The following is a 14420-nucleotide window of genomic DNA, read 5'->3' as shown; positions in this document are numbered from 1 at the left end:
AACCTGAGGGTGTGGGGACCTCGTGTTGGGGCTTAGTATAGTCTCAAGTCCCAGAGAGTCCTCCGAGGAAGAAGGAAGTTGTATCATCAGAGGCGGGACGGTCTAGCAGAGGCTCTGAGGCTGCAGAAGGGAATTGGCTCGCTAAAGCTACGGAATGAGAGAGCGGTGCAGCTGCTAATACAGGCTAGTGTTACAGGGAGGGTTTGAAAAAGCGCCTGGTTTTTTTTCTTTTGTACTTTCTTTACCGGAGTCAAACACAACTTCAGGCTGTGCCGAGTCAGGCTGAATCCACAAGCCGGTGAGAGGGTTTAAAAAAAAAAATGTTTTGAGTGGCAGGATTCGTGAGCGCGATGACAGCCGGGCCTGGGGAGGTTGGGCCCTGAATCAGAGAGGCAGATTTTTTAAAAATACACATCGATTCGAATCGATTCACCCAAAGTGAATCAGTGAATCGATTTGAATAGGAAATCAGGCAGCACTAGTTAAAAGATATGCTGTCTTGTATTTTTCTATCCAATATTCTGTTCTATGACCTCACCACACCGCTCCCCTTCCCTCATCCTCTCTAGCTGATGACGATGTCCCTAGTTCTGTTTCTGCAGTATTGGGTGTCTATTTGAATACCTCTATAGCTTGCCAAATTTAAAAACCTGTTGCATGACATTTTGGTGAGGTATACATGGAAGTAGAAGAATCATAAGAATTCATCATTCTGAATCACTTCTGCATCTTTTATGTCTTTCAGAGGTTGCATTTTGCAGGTTACCTCCTATTACCGTAGGTCTTTCCTTGGTGACATTTATAGATCTTTTTATTGAACATAACTCATTTCTAAATGTAGTACTCTGTAATCCGTCTCATCTCATTTGAATGTATCAAATGTAATTTGCTTTACTGCTTTTTTATTCACCTAATTGTAATCATCATATAGCAAATCAAACATGAAGTCACCAAACACAATACAGCGAAAAAAGCACAAAGGGCCTCGGTGAACAGGGACTTTCTTTATTGACCTAACACGAGCATTGTTTTGGCGTACAATTCCTGCATCAGGGGTCAGCCAATAAGCAAAATAAGATTACCAAACTTTGGGGATCAGAAACGGTCCTAAAGCCACGATGCAGGCGTTGTATGCTGAAGCACGGCCTATGTTGGGTCATGGACAAGCCCTTGTTCATTGAGGCCCTTTGTGCTTTTTTCATTGTATTGGCTATGTTTAGCAATAGTGAACATATCAAGGTCAAATCTGAGTTAATTTGTGCAAAATCACTGATGTCAGTCAAAAGTGAGATGAAGGAAGCGGAGTTATTGAAGCAACTTAGATCTGACACAGGCTGTGCTTTGGTAAACTTACTATAGTTTCAGGATCAAGTAATCATCAGGCCTGCATGAGATGGGAGCAATAAGTCACTTCTCAGCCTTATGTTTTCCATGGACACTTCTTTCCTAAAACAGTCTGTTTTTATTTAGCACTGCTAGGCTCTGGAGATTATATAAATGGAATGGTCGCTAGTTTCTACATATCAATCAATGCAATAAGTGTGAAGAAGGGTGTTTTATATTATAATAAGGACAAGAATCAGTTTAAACAAGCTTTATATTAAACATCAAAATGCCAAGCCAGGATGTCACTTGTGGGGGACAACACAAAACCAGAGCATTGCATCAATTATTTTATGTTGAGAATATGAAAAGGAGATTTTTAAGACGATCCAGGAATGTAAGACCTTTGTGGTCAAAATGATGAAATATTTTCACACCCACTAGATGAGATTTAAAGATCTAGATCTGGATTTTCTATCACCTAATAAACCATTAAATTATGCTGCTTTGTCACCCTCTGATTACCCATCCATCTCTTGCTGTCTCTCACCTACCTTACCTCTGTGAGGCTGCCTTTGCAATGCTTTTCTTTCACTTATGTATTCTGATGGTTGCTCATTTCTCATCTGAAGATAGTATTACCTTTGAAAGCTAATCAAAAATGTATTAATTTATTCCAATAAAAAGGTATCTCATTGACTTTTCTGATTTGTTTTATTTCCATTTATTACCTTTAAAGCGGACTAACACAGCTAGCACACCACTTTAGACAAATAGGAAAAATGGTTTTCACTCAGCTATGTTTAAAAAAAGATTTGGACAGATTCCTGGAGGGGTAAAGATCTAGAACAATTGCTTTCGCCCGCTACTTATGAGGAATTCAGGAAGCGTCTAAAAACATACCTGTTCCTAAAGTATCTAGACAACTGACCCTTTCATCTCTTTCTCCTCAATAATGATTTTCTTGTCATATTAATCACTCTCTTCCACCTCTCTTTTGTTCAATGAACTTGTTCCTTCGTTTAATCTTTTGTAAACCGCATAGAACTTCACAGTATTGTGGTATATAAACTGTTATTATTATTAATAAAATCTGTGAGCCATTATTAAGGTCGATCCAGGAAAAGCCACTGCTTAACCCCAGGAAAGGTAAGTAGTGTGGAATCTTTCTGCTTTTGGAGATTCTGCCAAGTACCTGTGTGGCGCTCGCAGCTAAAAGCAGGATTCTTGGCTAGATGGACCTTTGGTCTGTCCAAGTATGGCAATTTTTATGTTCCTATGAAACTTAAGGAGTTCCCATTCACATAGACTTTTCGGACCCGTCACATGCATCCCAAATTTTTTCAGCCAAAAATGGAGAGCTCCTGTTCAGACTGAGAATCCTATATAAATGCAAATTCCTGTCCTCTGTGTGTGGTTTTGAGGAACACATGAATGATACAAAGTAATGGCCAAGTTTATATGTGGTTCAAGCTACAAAAAACAGTTCCTCTTACAGTACTAGCTGTATTGTTTTATAAGAACATAAGAATTGCCACTGCTGGGTCAGATCAATGGTCCATCGTGCCCAGCAGTCCGCTCACATGGCGGCCCCTAGGTCAAAGACCAGTGCTCTAAATTAGAGAGTTGCGCGGGGACAGAAATCCCACCCGTCCCCACCCGTCCCCGCCAAAGTCCCACCCGTCCCCACCCGTCCCCGTGAGGAATCCCACCCGTCCCCGCGAGGAATCCCCTCCGTCCCCACCCGTCCCCGCGAGGAATCCCCTCCGTCCCCGCCCGTCCATATAAACTTCAGAAATAGTTATTTCATTTAATTATGCTACTGAATTAAAGGCTCTGGTAGAAACCATTTACAAATAAGCAAAAAGACTTTATTAATTTGAAAATATTAATTGGGAAGAATACATACTTTGCAAATGGGTTTCTACCAGAGCCTCTAATGTTTATAAATTTTTATCAACACAACTAATATACTACTTTATCCTGAAGCAAAATAAAAAAAAAGAAATATAATTCTTTTCCTACCTTTGTTGCCTGGTTTCTGCTTTCCTCATGTTCTCATTCAATTCCTTCCATCCACTGTCTCTCTTCCTTCTGCATCTTCCATTTGCTCTGTTACTGTGCCTCTCCCTTTCTTCCCCCTTCCAAATTGGTCTGGCACCCATCTTCTTCTCTCCGCTCCCCCCATAGTCTGGCATCTGTCTTCTTCCCTGCCAGCGTCTTCTTCCTACTCTCTCTTCCCCATTTCCTTTCAGCGTCCTTCTCCCCCCCATCTTCCCCATGTCCTGTCAGCGTCCTTCTCCCCCCTCTGCTTCCCCATGTCCTTTCAGCGTCCTTCTCCCTCTCTGTCTTCCCCATGGCCTTTCAGCGTCCTTCTCCACCCCCCCCCGTCTTCCCCATGTCCTTTCAGCGTCCTTCTCCACCCCTTTGTCTTCCCCATGTGCTTTCAGCATCCTTCTCCCCCCTCTGTCTTCCACAAGTGCTTTCAGAGTCCTTTCGCCCCCCCCGCCCTTCCCATGGCCTTTCAGCGTCCTTCTCCACCCCTTTATCTTCCCCATGTCCTTTCAGCGTCCTTCTCCACCCCTTTGTCTTCCCCATGTGCTTTCAGCATCCTTCTCCCCCCTCTGTCTTCCACAAGTGCTTTCAGAGTCCTTCCCCCCCGCCCTTCCCATGGCCTTTCAGCGTCCTTCTCCACCCCTTTGTATTCCCCCATGTGCTTTCAGCGTCCTTCTCCCCCCCCTCCTTCTCTACCGCCCCGGGTGCAGCACAGCCGGCCAGGTCCCCTTACTTTTGTGGCACTTCCCCGACCGACTGACAACAGCCCCGGTCCGACAAACCTCCCTGCCCTTAACTGCGAATCTAAATTACCTTATTACAGCTGCTGTAAGAAGATAATTTAGATTCGCGGCTACAGGGTAGGGAGGATTGTCGGACCGGGGCTGTTGTCGGTCGGTCGGGGAAGTGCCACAAAAGTAAGGGGACCTGGCCGGCTGTGCTGCAACCGGGGCGGGGTGTGGCGGGGCGGACCGCCCCGTCCCTTGGTAGCCACTCGAACCGCGAGGCTACTCTCCTCCTTACCTGCACTGCCTGCAGCACAGAGCCAAACGGAAGTCTTCCCGACTCAGTCGCGAAGCTCTTCTCTCTACTTTCTCTGCTTGCAGCACAGAGCTGAACGGAAGTCTTCCCGACGTCAGCGCTGACGTCGGAGGGAGGAAGGGCTTTAAGCTTTAAGCCCTTCCTCCCCTCCGACGTCAGCGCTGACGTCGGGAAGACTTCCGTTCGGCTCTGTGCTGCAAGCAGAGAAGGTAGAGAGAAGAGCCGCGCGACTGAGTACATCCAGCCCCGCAGGAACCCCGCGACCCTCGGAGGCGTCCCCACGGGATCCCCGCGACCCTAGGGGGCGTCCCCACTGGATCCCCGCGACCCTAGGGGCATCCCCACGGGATCCCCGTGACCCAAAGGGGGAACCCGCGGGATGCCCGCGGGTCCCGCGGGATTCCCGTCGTCCCCGTTCCCGTGCAGCTCTCTACTCTAAATGAGTCCAGCCTCAGTTGCTTACGTTCCGGTTCAGCAGGAACTTGTCTAACTTTGTATTGAATCCCTGGAGGGTGTTTTCCCCTACGACAGACTCCGGAAGAGCGTTCCAGTTTTCCACCACTCTCTGGGTGAAGAAGAACTTCCTTACGTTTGTACAGAATCGATCCCCTTTTATTTTACTTAATTTAGTCTTCCCCAAGCATTTTTGATGAAATGATAGGTGGCAGATTTAGGAAGCTCAATTTGTCACTGCTTCAAAATGGATTGTGCATGGATTGGAGGTGGGTCATGTCCCCCCCCCCAAGTCATGGAAAGAGCTGTTAAACTGTATTGTATGGTCTTTCTATACCCTACTTAATTATAGAATGAAGAATAAATGCATAAATGTAGTCATTGGTATAATTTGTCTGCTGCTTAGGAAGGGCAGAGCGCATGGAAGTCATACTGGCAATGGAGGGAAGAATCACCAGTCCAGCCTCAGCAACCACAATCCCTGTTTCATATAATGCTCTGGGTGATTAGTGCTGCACTTGAAAAAACTCCAGCAAATTCAGAGCACTGCTGTGAAATAGAAATAGGATGGAAGCTAAAGGCCAAAAGGCCCATCCAGTCTGCCCATCCGGTCTGCCCATCCGCAGCATCCACTATCTCCTCTTCTCCTTAAGCGATAATGCAAGGTGGTTTGCAGGATAAAATTTAAGACTTTCAGAGATGGAAAGTAGAATATCTATCAAGCCACCTAATACTCTATATGTCATCTGTCCTAAACTAATTTATATCTCTCTTTCCCCGACTTTCCTGCGTTTTTATCAATCCCAAGTTCTGTGAAACTCTTTGCCACCGTACTTAAGAGTGGTAGACTTCCAAAATCCAAACAGGAGCTTAAAATATACTTAATCATGTAAAGTCGCTGGCAATTGGTCACTGCCTTGCCTTGCTTTCCTGATGATTTTATAGAGCTTTGCAAACCGCTTTGGTAGTCTTTGCCCAAAAGGCTGCCAAGAAAGCATCAATAAACTAAACTGAGTGATGAGTTGCGGTATTCTGCTGCATTGGGGTTTGGGTTTGGTGAGCTCTGCTCTGTGCTGCCTGGAGGCTCCGTGAAGGGGGGTTGGGTTTCTAGGAGACGTTGATGAATTATGCGTGATGCACCACGGCTCTGTGAAATGAGGTGACCTTACTGTATATTACAGCAGATAAAAACCCAAATGGTCCATCCAGTCTCCCCAACCATAGATGCTCTATAAATTAATCATGTAATTTAAATGGTCCTTTTTCTTTGATATTTCTGGGCCGGAAACCCAAAGCTCTGCCCGGTAGTGTGCTTGGGTTCCATGCACCGGAGTCTCCGTCAAAGCCCTCCCCAGCCCATGGCCATATACGGGACACAGACTGCCCAGTACTGGCCTTAGATCCTTCAATACACTACACGACACACAAGAGCACAAAGATACAGTGCAAGTTACAATCTCGTTATTCATGGTAGTATGGTTCCTGAAAATGTTTGCAAACTGTAAAATTGAGAATAATGAAATGCCGAGTCTGTGGGGAAATAGGTTCCAGCAGTACACGTTGCGCCTCAAAACCGCAGAAAGTGAATAGGGTTAGATTCCTGCATGGGTAGCACTTGGAGAACCTGTAGTGTAGATGCTTGTAATTCACACACTGGCAAATCTGGAAGCAAACGCCAGAAGGCAAAGTGAGAATGAAAGCAAAGAAAGCTGGGGATTTTGTTTTTTTGTTTTTTAGAGAATGTAAATTCAGCAGCAGGAATGAGGAATATCTGTCACAGTGGATGCAATCAGGGCTACACAAAATCATGCATCGGGAAAGCACAAGTAACGAGAATGGACTGTAATGGTCTTTCCTTATATAAAAGATTTCAGGAGGAAAGCACAAGCGATTCCCTTTTCTGATATGGTAGCTTCTTTTTGCCAGGAATTCTTTTTATTAGTGCCTAGCCTTGTTTGTCCCATGGTCTGTGATGCTAAAAAAGTAAAAACCAAAAAACTCCTGTAATATCTCGTGTGTTTACCGAGGTAGGGGATGGCGCTCATGGCTTGAGACCTCAAGATTTCTCCTGTAAGCTCTTTTCCATTTCTTTAATAGAAACTGGTCATCCTTTTTGGGTTTCAGAGGGTAGAGGACTCGTCAGTTTGTCTGAGCTGCTCCTATCCTGGCACAGAGAAGGCAATTTAGACGTTGAATTCTCATGGTGGGGAGAAGGGGGAGGGGTTGTAACATTCAAACAGAATAAATTAACTCAGTTCCTGACTTGCTTTAATTATTATGAATGCTCAGATAAATATTTGCTAATCTTGCATCTTATAAAACTGTGCCCCGAGTTTAAGGAAGGTGCCTCTAGCAAAGAGAAATCCATTTTTGTGTAGTATATTCAGCTGGGGGCTGGCACTGGTGATTTGTACACACACCTGGTCATTAATTTTTTTTTCTGCTGCCTTACTCTGCAAACAATCCTTGTGTATTGATTAGATTTATAATGATTTTTTGTTTTGTTTTTTTTCTTTGTTACCCCAGGTCCAGCAAGACTATGAATCTCTGTTCCAAGTGCTTTGCTGGTAAGTGTCATAGAAGACTGTTTCCCCTTGAACTATTTAAATCACACAGGGCAATTTTTATTCTGAAAATGTATTGCCGTTGTAGAATTAGGTAGCCTGAAAGGCTGTATGGGCTGGTGAAGAAAATTCCGCATGCTTTAATTTTTCTATGCAAGTCAGCTTGCAGAATTAGGCACAAATTATAAGGGTACAAAACGCCCATATATTAGGGCTGCCGGAGGGGATTTAAAAAATTTCTTCCTTCTAGGCGCCTTTAATAAGAGGAGAAGTTAGGGTGGGGTTTGGAGACTGCTTTTCTTGGGATGGTTACTGTCTTGTGCAGGTTTGTGGAACGAACCCTTTTGCACGGAATTATGACTGATAAGCCCTATGGATTTTGCTCTACCCATCCTTGTACAGAGCTGGTCTTTTATGATTGCTGTGCTTGGGTGGAACTATTTTATAAAATGCCCTATGTATGTTTCCTGGGATACACAAATGGTTTTCTTGCCTGCTTGAGCTTTTTTTCAGGGCTTATTTGCTTCTTTCTGTAGTTAAACGCTTGGTCACTTGACCTATCCACTCGTTTTGGAATAAAACAAATAAAGGTATATTTATCTGTTGATGGTGCCCCTTTTGGAGGAAACAGGGCAGAAAGCTGCTGTTGGTGTCAGTATCATTGGCTTGGGCAGTATGATTACCGTATTTTCGCGGATATAACGCGCGCGTTATACGTGATTTTACGTACCGCGCATACCCCTCGCGCGTTATATGCCTGAGCGCGGTATAGAAAAGTTTTTAAACATAGTTCCCACCCCGCCCGACGCCCGATTCACCCCCCCAGCAGGACCGCTCGCACCCCCACCCCGAACGACCGCTCGCACGCGCTCCCACCCGCACCCGCATCCACGATCGGAGCAAGAGGGAGCCCAAGCCCTCTTGCCCGGCCGACTCCCCGACGTCCGATACATCCCCCCCCGGCAGGACCACTCGCACCCTCACCCCGAAGGACCGCCGACTCCCCAACAATATCGGGCCAGGAGGGAGCCCAAACCCTCCTGGCCACGGCGACCCCCTAACCCCACCCCGCACTACATTACGGGCAGGAGGGATCCCAGGCCCTCCTGCCCTCGACGCAAACCCCCTCCCCCGAACGACCGCCCCCCCCCAAGAACCTCCGCCCGTCCCCCAGCCGACCCGCGACCCCCCTGGCCGACCCCCACGACACCCCCACCCCGCCTTCCCCGTACCTTTGTGTAGTTGGGCCAGAAGGGAGCCCAAACCCTCCTGGCCACGGCGACCCCCTAACCCCACCCCGCACTACATTACGGGCAGGAGGGATCCCAGGCCCTCCTGCCCTCGACGCACACCCCCCTCCCCTCCAGCCGACCCGCGACCCCCCTGGCCGACCCCCACGACCCCCCCACCCCCCTTCCCCGTACCTTTGGAAGTTGGCCGGACAGACGGGAGCCAAACCCGCCTGTCCGGCAGGCAGCCAACGAAGGAATGAGGCCGGATTGGCCCATCCGTCCTAAAGCTCCGCCTACTGGTGGGGCCTAAGGCGCGTGGGCCAATCAGAATAGGCCCTGGAGCCTTAGGTCCCACCTGGGGGCGCGGCCTGAGGCACATGGGCCAAACCCGACCCATGTGCCTCAGGCCGCGCCCCCAGGTGGGACCTAAGGCTCCAGGGCCTATTCTGATTGGCCCACGCGCCTTAGGCCCCACCAGTAGGCGGAGCTTTAGGACGGATGGGCCAATCCGGCCTCATTCCTTCGTTGGCTGCCTGCCGGACAGGCGGGTTTGGCTCCCGTCTGTCCGGCCAACTTCCAAAGGTACGGGGAAGGGGGATGGGGGGGTCGTGGGGGTCGGCCAGGGGGGGCGCGGGTCGGCTGGGGGGGGGGGGGGGGGGGGAGGGGGGTTTGCGTCGAGGGCAGGAGGGCCTGGGATCCCTCCTGCCCGTAATGTAGTGCGGGGTGGGGTTAGGGGGTCGCCGTGGCCAGGAGGGTTTGGGCTCCCTTCTGGCCCAACTACACAAAGGTACGGGGAAGGCGGGTGGGGGTGTCGTGGGGGTCGGCCAGGGGGGTCGCGGGTCGGCTGGGGGACGGGCGGAGGTTCTTGGGGGGGGGCGGTCGTTGGGGGGAGGGGGTTTGCGTCGAGGGCAGGAGGGCCTGGGATCCCTCCTGCCCGTAATGTAGTGCGGGGTGGGGTTAGGGGGTCGCCGTGGCCAGGAGGGTTTGGGCTCCCTCCTGGCCCGATATTGTTGGGGAGTCGGCGGTCCTTCGGGGTGAGGGTGCGAGTGGTCCTGCCGGGGGGGGGATGTATCGGACGTCGGGGGGGGCATCAGGCTTTCAGGATGGGGACAGACCTTCAAGGGGGGACAGGACTTCAAGGGAGGACAGTGCACGGAAAGTCAGGGGGGGGTGAACGGATAGTCGGGACAGCGCACGGAAAGTCAGGGCAGTGCACGGAAGTCAGGGGGGTGAACGGAGAGTCGGGACAGCGCACGGAAAGTCAGGGCGGGCGAAAGGAGAGTCGGGCAGCATGCGCGTTATATGCCTGAGCGCGGTATAGAAAAGTTTTTGTACATATCATCGTGATTTCTGCGCGCTATACCCCTGTGCGCGTTTTACAATGGTGCGCGTTATATCCGCGAAAATACGGTATATATGAATTGTGTAATCTTAGCTCTGCAAAGAAAGTATCATTGTATTTAGCTAAACGTATCATCCTATGGCGTATTATTGCATCAGTTATCTATCTATTAGTTTCCCAAAAGATCTTGCAGTTTACCTTCATCATGCTCAAAATGAATGCTGTTGATACTAGGAGTTTTGGGGCACTGTTTTTCTTCAAATTCTTTTCATTCCTTGTACACAACACAGATGTAATGTGATTTGCGCCTCTGTGTTTTCAAAGCTAATTCTAGCACCGTTTCGTTCTTTCACCTTTATCTCATGCTGTCCACTTTCATGGTTGGACTCTACGAGGGCAATGCTGTGGGGAGCATTGTCCTTGGGCTGAGTAGCAATTTTCCATGCCTGAGGAATTACATTTACATAGAATACAATAATCTAATCTTCTATTTCTGCGCCGCTCATACTTAGGTTACTTAAAGAGGGAGGCGAGGAAGGAGAAGGGGGAAAAGAGAAGAGGAGGGTAGGAGGGGGTAGGGAGAGGGGTGGAGGGGGGAGGAGAGGATACAGGTGATTAAGTGTCAAATAGAGAGTTTTCAGTTTCTTCCGGAATATGGTGTAGTTAGGTTCGTTCCGTCCTGGTCATTTCAGTAAGGTCATTCCAAGTTTTTACGTCTAGAAAGGTGAGCATAGAGTGGAAAACGTTTGTATTGCAGATTTTTTGCGGAAGGGAGTAGACCATGCCTTGGAGAAGAGTTGGATGAGAGGAGCCGTGGAGTTTCCGTAAAGTATACGGTGAATGATGCATGAAGTTTTGAAAGTTATTCGTGATGGGATAGGTAGCCAGTGCAGTTGCCTGATAAAGTCTGTAATCGAGTCATGTTTTCTCAGTTTGAAGATTAGTCTGACAGCGGTGTTTTGGATGAGTTGCATTTTGTGAATCAGAGTGTTTGTATTCTGATTCCTAACCAAAAAGAAAAAGGCCAAAATGAGAAGACTGAGATTGCCTACTGTTTTAAATGTGTAAAGCCTGAAGGATTTTTGAATTTGCTTCTCAAATGCCCTTTCCCCCTCGACTTCCTATCACTTGCATATTCAAATGCTGAATCCTTGCATTCCACTGCATTTCCTGCCTGACATTCTAAGGCCCTTTTTCTGCTTTATTTACAAGTCCAAGAAAGAAAGGTCACCTAATGCTGAAGTTTGGTTTTATCTTCAACCTTAAATCATTCATGTCTAGAGTCAACTCTTCATAAGGTCTTCCGATAAAACAGTAAACAATTCAAAGGAACAGACGTTCAGGAAGGAAAGGAAGGTAAAGTTGTCATTTCTGGCTTGAGCAGCTGAATAGGCCTCCAAACACAATAATATGGACAGTAATCTGGAATCAGTCACTTATGTATTTAAATTATTTCTCTATTGCTTTCCAAACTGAACACTGTTCATTGCAGTTCACAAAGTACATCTAATAATTGTCAAAAATAAATAAATCTCAAAACAAAACAACAAACACAGCAATGCCTGACCAATGAAAATCCATTTTCAAATCCATTATGAACTGAGTGGTAGAAAAAGCCAAGTCCCTAATCCCCTTCTAGAAAGATAAACTAACTAACCTGGTATCCTTGAGGAGACTATTCCATAGTATGGGAGCCATTACAGAAAATAGACCTCAAAGCAGATTTCCTAATTTTCCTTCACTATAAAAAGACTCTCAGCAAAGCCCCGTAACTAGAATGCAAATTATACTTGGGTACATACCAACACAATTACTTTTTTTAAATAAATAGGATTATTGTAGAAACACACAAAGTTTTAAACTGGACTTGCACCTGACTTGGCAACCAAGTTAGTTGGTGCAACAAAGGGAGCGATTCCATTTATCTGGGACAACCGAGGACCAGCCTAGCTGCTGCCTTTAGGACTGCCTGGAGGCAACTTAACAGTCTCTTTGGTAGATTGTGGTCGCACGTTTTCTATCTAGTAGTGTCTGGCATTTCCCCTCTATCTGTGACAAAGAAAAATGTTTGAACCCATCACCTGTATGTGATCTTCAAGAGAAAACTAAATTAAGCAGTATACCACGTACAGACCTAATTTCTCTAGATTCAGTCTAAAGCCACTTTCAGAGGCTACACTAATAAAATCTCCATTTTCTGACAGTTCAATAAATACTGCGGTATATATTAAGTCAGGGTAACAATGCAAAGGCTTGGACTTTTATATTGCGTGCTCACTACTCTAGATGAAACTCATAACTGCAAACTAATGCAGGCCGTGCCATGACCCCTGGTTTTAATCCATTCCTCACTTGATTTACCAAATAATCTTTACACCAAAGAGCTTGCAGTATAAGTGTGTATCGGAGGCAGTGGAAGACACCGAGTCTGGCTTCAGTGGGTGAAGCAGATATGAATCCAGATGCTCTGCTTTCCTTCTTATGTGCCATCTGGTGGATCCCTCCCTTGCAGTTCCCTCTTTGAACAGCACCATTTCTTTGCTTATCTGAGAGAACATTTGTACCTGGTTCAGTGAGGGGAGTGTGTGGCTACAGCCTCAGCACCCTGGGGTTGGGTTCAAACCCACGCTGCTCCTTGTGACCCTGGGGAAGTCACTTAATCCCTCCATTGCCCCAGGTATAGATTGTGAGCCCGCCGGGACAGACAGGGAAAAATGCTTGAGTACCTGAATAAATTTCATGTAAATATTTTTAGGCTCCCTTGGGAGAACGATATAGAAAAATGAATAAATAAATAAATTCATTTGGCTTGGATGATTAACTGGGAAGGGGGGGTGGGATTAAAGATGGTAGCAAAATCTCTCTCTAGTGCCAAAAAAGGAATAATGTTAATTACTCTGTAAAGGTAGTAATGGAATGAGATGATCCAAGCTAACCCTATGCATCCCCACCTGCCCCCTCCGCTCTGAAATGGAGAAACGCCTCCAGGAAGGTCTCTCCTGTCAGAACCTGCCAGCAAACGCACCTACAGCCACTTCATCTCCCAACTCTGGAACCAACTCCCCCCGCAAATCAGATTACAGAACTCATTGATGACCTTCCAGAAAGCAGTAAAGACCATCCTCTTCAACTAAAATTCCCCCTTCCTCCTGCACCGACTTCTCCATTCCTAACCTGTATTTAAGTTGCTGTATAGTCTTTGTACTGTCCAAATGTATTCCACTGTGAATGTTGGCTTGTAACCCGTTCTGAGCTACTTGGACGATGGGATAGAAAGCGAAATAAATAAATGTCCATGAGCTGAAGGCAATGATCCAAAACCCAAAGAAAATGTATATCTGAATGACTGGGGAGAAGCAAAATTAATATTTTGGATTGGCCTAGTCAGAGTATCGATTTGAACCTAGTCGAGGTGTTGTGGCAGGACCTGAAATGAGCCAGCTCATGCACAAAAACCTACAACTGTGAATTAAAGCAGTTCTGCAAAGAGGAGTGGACTAAAATTCCTCAATAGTGATGTGAAAACCCCAATATTGCTACTAATGGTGGTGCAACCAGTTAATTTCATGGTGCAGTTACTTTGTCATGTGGGTGGTAATGGATGGTGGTTAACTTTGATCCTTAAATAAATGGAAGTAATTTAAAAACTGTGGTATGTGTTTACTCAGATTCACTTTGTTTATTATTGCATTTTGTTTGAAGATCAGATAACATTCCGTGTGACACATATGCAACAATATAGGAAATCAGGAGGGGAGAACTTTTTTCTCGTTGCAATATACCTGGTTTTGTAAGTACTGTACTTAGCATTAAATAAGAAGTAAAGGCCATCTGTTTTCCCTCAGCTTTCTGGGTAGGGTTGCACTCCACTATTGGATATTTTGGTGACCAGAACTTTGATGAACCTAGAAGGGATCAGGATACTATGATCCCTTTTGACAAAAACAACCTTATTTTCTGCTTCTTTCGGCTTTATCCCTCCAGCGTTAGTTGAAAACTTGCCCAACTTATATCACACACAACTAGGGCACAGTGGTTCCCAAACCAGTCATTCCGATTTCAGGATTTCCTCAATGAATATGCATGGGATAGTTTTGCCTGTGATGGAGGCGGTGTATGCAGATCTATCTCGTGCATATTCATCAAGAATATCCTGAGAACCCAAAGGACTAGGGGTCCTTAGGGCAGGTTTGGGAGCCACAGGTCTTCCCTACCATTTGGTTTCCAGCTCTCATATATTGGATGTTGAAAGAAATGCAGTATGATCTTTTGCTTTTTTGAAAAATCTGTTTTAAAAGATATTTATGATCTAGAAGGAAATGTAGAAACCAAAAGGAACTGCAGAAGTGATGTTCAAAATGCCAAGTCTTTTGTTAGAATCTATAAAACATGGTAGTCTAAAGAATGGTT

At 46.4% G+C, this 14420-nt stretch overlaps 1 protein-coding gene and 1 long non-coding RNA gene across 2 annotated transcripts in view; one reads left to right on the top strand and one right to left on the bottom strand.

The window, feature by feature from the left end:
• The window catches only part of ZFAND3 (zinc finger AN1-type containing 3), a 499096-nt gene that overhangs the window by 85796 nt on the left and 398880 nt on the right, over positions 1–14420 (top strand). The window contains exon 2 of the mRNA XM_033938373.1: positions 7399–7439. Within this exon, the coding sequence (XP_033794264.1) occupies positions 7399–7439 (41 nt within the window). The remainder of the gene's footprint in view (positions 1–7398; positions 7440–14420) is intronic.
• LOC117357574 overlaps positions 1–14420 on the bottom strand; it is a 67778-nt gene that overhangs the window by 38929 nt on the left and 14429 nt on the right. The gene's annotated exons all lie outside the window — the stretch shown is intronic.

The sequence above is a fragment of the Geotrypetes seraphini genome, chromosome 3 (assembly GCF_902459505.1).
Source record: "Geotrypetes seraphini chromosome 3, aGeoSer1.1, whole genome shotgun sequence".
Classification (NCBI taxonomy): domain Eukaryota; kingdom Metazoa; phylum Chordata; class Amphibia; order Gymnophiona; family Dermophiidae; genus Geotrypetes; species Geotrypetes seraphini.
The sequence above is the reverse complement of the archived record's forward strand: the minus strand, read 5'-3'. Positions and strand labels throughout refer to the sequence as shown.